Here is a 6,356-nt window from a genome sequence, read left to right on the forward strand (position 1 = left end):
AGTGTGTGCGGGACGATTTCCCTTATATTCTATTGGCTCTAACGGTCAGAAAGAGATGTCACATGTCAAAATCGAAGAAGGGGGGCCAGAGATATGAAAAATCCACCCAAATGGCCCCAGAAGAGGTTTTTTTCTCTAAATCTATCTAAAAAGGTCAAATATCACTTGTTTTGCATCAATCTTGATACAGGGTACTTATTATATGTTGNGTCCTTTCCTGCGATCTTCTTCATAAAGTCAGTCAAAAGGAATGAATGAATGGGCCTTTCTTTGACTATTTATAGGCAAATATTTGCGTTACGTGAAGCCCGCAAAAAGCTGCACAGCATTTCGAGTCGATTGTGATTTATAAAGGGAAACCGTCGTACGGAGTGCCGTACGCACTTTCCTCGCCGGTACGCAATGTTCGGTGAATCGGAAAATGGCGGAAAATGTATGTACCTATTTTTCGGATTTCTACTACGTAAGCAACCTTCCCACAATAATCCTACGCACGGCGTTATACATGAGGCCCCAGGACTCAAATCCAGAACTCAGGATAGAGGATCCAGGACACAGGACCGCAGCAACAGGATCAGCCACGGCTCAGGATCCCGGCGTAGATAGACACCAAAAATAGATTTGGGTTAAGCTGGGTTATTCGGAACATGAGAGTACACAGGTACAGACAGACAGAAGGAAGAAGTAAGGTGTCCCCCGACAGTCTAAGCCTATAGCAGCAAAACTAACGTGTCTACAGGCTACATGCACTCCCTTAGGATAGGTTGAGGGAAAGGGGTAGCAAGTAAGAAGTAAGGATAGAGGTGGAGAGGCACAACGTGTCTACGTACATGCACTCCCTAATGCTGCGTTCATACCGGACGCAAAGTGAATAGTCGCTTCGCTCTAATCGCTCCTATCGCATCGCTCTAGTCTAATGCTGCGTTCACACAGGACGCGATGCGAATATTCGCTTCGCATTCCAATCGCTCAAGTTTCACCGCGGCTTGCAGTTTGTTTCATTCAAAACAAACATACAAAACTTGAGCGATTGGAATGCGAAGCGAATATTCGCATCGCGTCCTGTGTGAACGCAGCNGCTCTTCGGTCTTGGCCATAGTGGAGTTTGGAGTGTGACTGTTTGAGGTTGTGGACAGGTGTCTTTTATACTGATAACGAGTTCAAACAGGTGCCATTAATACAGTTAACAAGTGGAGGACAGAGGAGGCTCTTAAAGAAGAAGTTACAGGTCTGTGAGAGCCAGAAATCTTGTTTGTTTGTAGGTGACCAAATACTTATTTTCCACCATAATTTGCAAATAAATTCTTTAAAAATCAGACAATGTGATTTTCTGGATTTTATTTTTCTCATTTTGTCTATCATAGTTGTAGTGTACCTAGGATGAAAATTACAGGCCTCTCATCTTTTTAAGTGGGAGAACTTGCACAATTGGTGGCTGACTAAATACTTTTTTGCCCCACTGTATATATACAAAGCTGGGCCTTAATCTTAAATCACAAAGAGAGAGAGGGGGGGTTCTGTGACGCTGGATAACTCCTGACAGTTATATTAATCGTTACCGTGCAATGTATACAAAACATGGTGGTAGATTATCCTCTTTTCTTTATGTATCTGAAGCGAATAAAAACGGATACAAATCAATGCACTCGGGGGGTTAATGCAGCACCATGATGGATACAAATCAGACTGCTGTTTCTATGAGGGCTTCTGGGTAATATTACCAGCGCACCACCTACAGTGCAGCAGGCTTATGAAGTGGATGAGTGCTGTTTAGTGGTTTGGCTATTAGTGGACACTCTCACTGGGCCTGTTGTCACCAAAAAGCAGCCGTTTTTCAACACACCTAAAGCTTTTCCCTTTCTACCACATCACCCAGTTTCTGTCGCTTTAGTTCCTTATTCTTTCTCTTTATGCAATTTACACTCAGGGTTCAAAGCAGACTCACTTTCTGCTCTTGACAACTTGGATCACTTGTCTATTTTAAGCCGTGGTAATAGCCATCTCTGTGGAAGGGCATAGTCTCTCCCCCCTTCTCCTTCCTCTGCCCTTCCTTATTATCTCGCTACCATTCCTTCTTGAAACCTCTTTTCTCTCCACCCTTCCCGATCCCCCTCTCCCCAGGGAGTCTGTGATTCTGCTGAACCTCGGGTCAGAATGTTCCAAGCGTCACACAAACAAACGTCCCCCTCCTGATCAGAGGGGGAGCCGCTCTGTGTAGCAGGGAGGTTGTGAAAGAGACATGGGAAGATTTTAAAGCTAACATTTTAGAAACATGTCTTCTTAAACTTGCAAACGTTTTGTATTTTCATGTAAACACTCGGTGGAATTTCTTTGTGTATTAAAAAGGGGGTCAAAAGGGGTTACTTATAGTAACAAAGTCACAGAATTATCGACACTGCAGCTCCCCTCAGCTCAGCAAATGTAGTGTCTTTCAGCAACTGTAAGTGTTCCGTTTGGATTTAGTCCCATTGCTCTCATCCCCACTTTTAACGCATTTTCTTTGTGATCTGTCGAGCACCAAACCAGAGACACACAATGTCAAAAATCTGATGAACATAGAGGATTTAGCAGCGAAAGAGCCAGAGATTTATCTCAGGAGTTGGTGGAGACTAGAACATAACTAGAGTAAAACAAAGCAATGAAAGTTATTAATGGCTTGCATCGCAAATACAAATGAATGCTATTGTTGCTCTGTATCGGCAGGATGTGTAAATATGTACATTGTTGCTAGCAATTGTGATAATTTGTCAGTGATGTGATGGCAGTTTGTTTCAATGTCTGTGAATGGCAAAAAAATACATAATGAACTATATTTGATCAGTTACATGTGATCTTAAACAAAACTAATATGTCAGAGTTTAAACTCCTAGTCCAAACCGGAAACTACAGGTGTTGTTGCACAAAATGCAAACTATGTTGGGATTAACTTTGAGAGAAAATGTTTAGCCAGAAGCTACTAAACTACCAATTGAAATATATGTTTCCAAAAGCCGAAAATCAGACCATGTCCTTTGCTATGCAATACTGTTAGGTAGTGTGGTTTCTGATCCTTCCTGAGCAACTTCTGCTTTCCATGCGTCACTGTTTCACTAAGTGAGTGGCAGAACATAAAAGGTGCTCACCAATTGAGGCCACTGCTACTTATTATATTAATAAAGGCAGTTATTTATTGCAGTAATATAACCATGAGCATGTCATTTATCAAAATGTGAACTCGAAATGTCCTTCCTGTCCTAATCTGAAATTCACCATTAAGTGGTTAGACAATGTTTTTTTCTGCATGTTTCTCAAATTCCCTATCCATGTCCTCATTTGCCACTAGTTTAAAAAACTTGTTTTTGTTACTAGCTAACCAATCAGAGCAGACTGGACTCTGGTTTCAGACTGAGGGTGAAAAGAGGTGCTGCAGCACAGACAGTATGAGGAAAATAAAGAGCTTTTTGAACATTAAAGCATGGAGACATGTCGCAGTAGAGACACTAAATACAAATATGAACCTTAAAATGAGCCTTACAGTGCCCCTTTTAAGAAATGCGGCAATGTTCCCTTTCCCCGTCCTCCAGCTTTTTCCCATCCGTCACCTCCACCTCCTAACCCTCACCTGTCTGCAGATGTCCTTCGCCTCCTCTACAAATTTATCAGAATACTCCTCCTGGTCCTCGCGCACTCTCCTGTCCACCTCCTCCCGCTTGACGCGCTCCTTGCGCTTGCGAAAGGGCGACTGGCCCTGAATCATCTCGAAGATCAGGCAGCCCAGCCCCCACCAGTCGGGGCTGACGGAGTAGCTCTCGTTCTGGATCACCTCGGGAGCTGAGGGAGGGACGAGGAGCGAGAAAAGAGGAGTCAGTTTGAGGGGAAGTCATCTCCAGTCAAACAAAGACAAAGCAGTAATGGTGGAAGAGATTTGAGTGAGGAGGGCTTAAAGAATTGACTACAGAAGGAGGAAAAGAGAGCACACTACTCCTGTTTTTGTAACTGCAATTGATTTATAAATCCTATGACTGGTTTATAAAGCTCTTAATGGTTTGGCACCGTCGTAGGCATTTTAAAAATTCCTGAAGTCCCGCCAAAAAAACGGTTGAGGCAGCTTTTCCCGAACGGTGGAACACCCTACCAGGGATTATTATAGAGGCAAGGTCAGTGGACTTTTTTAAACGACAGCTGAAGAGATGTTTTTTTATTTGCAACATCCTGCTTTAATTAGACTTTCATTCATTATCATTCTTATTAATTTGTATTCATTTTAAGAGTTTTTAATATTTTACTGTATTTATTAATTTTGTGACTTATGACTTCCTTGTGCTCCTTGAATTGTTATATTGTGTTTTTATTCTACATACTTGCAAAAGTATGACCTGAATATCTTGTTTTCTTTTTGAATTTGTGATGTGTGGCATGTTGTTAAAGCACTTTGAGCTTCACCAAGTGTATGAAAAGTGCTAGATAAATAAAACTTTACTTTTACTATTATTATTATTATTATTATTATTATTGTGATATATATATATACACACACATTTAAAGTAGCCGAATCTTACCCATGTATCCAACAGTTCCCACTCTCCCTCGTATCGTCTCTCCTTCAGGGATTTGAACAGCAAGGCCCAGGTCTGAAATTCGGATGTGTCCTGAAAATGAATAACACACCACAGATTAATAACGTAACTGAGATCATGCTAAATGTACATACTAGTATAACATGGACGCTACAGAGGAACAAATTACATCCTATAATAATAGCCATGGTCTTTATTTTATGACTGGAGTGTGAAAGAAATTCAATAACAAAAGTAAGACAGAAATGTAGGAAATGACTGCTTAAGAGGAATGGGCTACATCAAAGGACAAGGAAAACAAAACATACCACGATCATCCAGAAGGATGTTTTCAGGTTTCAAATCCCTGCGGGTGAAAAATAAAAAGAGAGAACACATTAGGATTTCATTGTGTTGTTATCTGTTGTATAAAAATAGAACTTCCATTTGAGGGTGTAACAATAAAATCCTGGATAAATATTTGAATGCTTTATTACTTTGTTAACATTTCATTGTCTTTTATTGCCTGTGTGCTATTACACTCTCATGTGGATTCATAGATGGCTTGTGCACACATATATCTTTATATGCTTTATTTACTTTCATGCGTACTATTGTACTCAGCTATTTTCAACATTGTTTGAACAGAATATCCTGTCATCCCAAAACCTAATTTGCATGTTCTTTCTGAGCCTTTTTTAATTAACTTGCCTCAATTTAATTTGAATTTATTTGAACCATCTTTTAAGCTTGATTTATCAAACTTATTCCAAAGTGCAATAAAGCATTTTTTTATTAAAATAGCTATAAGAAATGAAAAACTAGGACACTCTACTAACCAATGCCAAGCTCAACTTCAATGCCAACTGTGAAGTTTACAGTAACACATGCAGAGATGAAGGAACACGGTGTGTTTATATGACTCTGTGGGCCATGTGTATGTGGGTGCATGTTTCCACTGAGAACATCAGTGTTTATGTTAGCACTACTCTGAGGGCTCCACTGAGTGGGACAGGTGCATGACACCTAAATGAAATCAGCACTCTCACAACATGAATCCTGGGACATTCATCATCCAAGACTTTCCATTTGTTTATCTTACACGACTGCAATAACTATCGGAATATATCTCTTCATAACACCAGAGCTAAGACCAGCATTCAGTGTTTTTGACCTTAAGTTCATTGTTGTCAGTCGTCTTTGGGTTAAAGGGATATTCCACTAATGTACTACTGCACTTCCATAAAGTTTGGGAGAGACACATTGAAAAAAGGAACAATCTACACCTTGACAGTCAAGCTTTAATATCTCAGTTCATACATTTCCCATGATGCAACCGAGTAGCGCCTTTTATTAGACGCTCACTGTCGTACGTAAAGACTCATTTTTAATAATATTTTTACAGCATTTTCATTTAACATTAACCTCATTGCATTTGAATTTAAAAACGTCAACCATTTGCACTCTAATATAATTCATATAGTATCCACTGTTTATACAAGTAGGTGTGATTTTAAGTGTGTTATAATTTATAATTTATAACTTATAAGTATGTTATACCTTGTTTGTTACATTTGATTTCCGTGTATTCTATAGATACTCTATCGATAGGTTTTTCTCCTGCTATACTTATATTTACAATTTTTTATTTTTTTTATTTTTAACTCATGTGCAATGTCTTAGTTAAACCCTGAGCCTGTTTTTCAGGTTTCAGGCTCGAAAATGACATTCCCAGAACAAATGACCATATCTTCCCTTTTAAAAGGGTTAAATTAATAATCTTTTTTCTCAAAGTAATGATAAACCTGTCAGTTGGATGTA

At 39.5% G+C, this 6,356-nt stretch overlaps 1 protein-coding gene across 1 annotated transcript in view; it reads left to right on the top strand.

Moving 5' to 3' along the window:
• LOC104946107 (G protein-coupled receptor kinase 4) overlaps nt 1–4,059 on the top strand; it is a 44,469-nt gene extending 40,410 nt beyond the window's left edge. The window contains exon 10 of the mRNA XM_010771870.1: nt 4,041–4,059. Coding sequence (XP_010770172.1) covers nt 4,041–4,059 — 19 coding nt within the window. The remainder of the gene's footprint in view (nt 1–4,040) is intronic.
• Nucleotides 4,060–6,356: the final 2,297 nt, after the last annotated feature.

This window comes from Notothenia coriiceps, unplaced genomic scaffold (assembly GCF_000735185.1).
Source record: "Notothenia coriiceps isolate Sejong01 unplaced genomic scaffold, NC01 NC01_scaffold00010596, whole genome shotgun sequence".
NCBI lineage: Eukaryota > Metazoa > Chordata > Actinopteri > Perciformes > Nototheniidae > Notothenia > Notothenia coriiceps.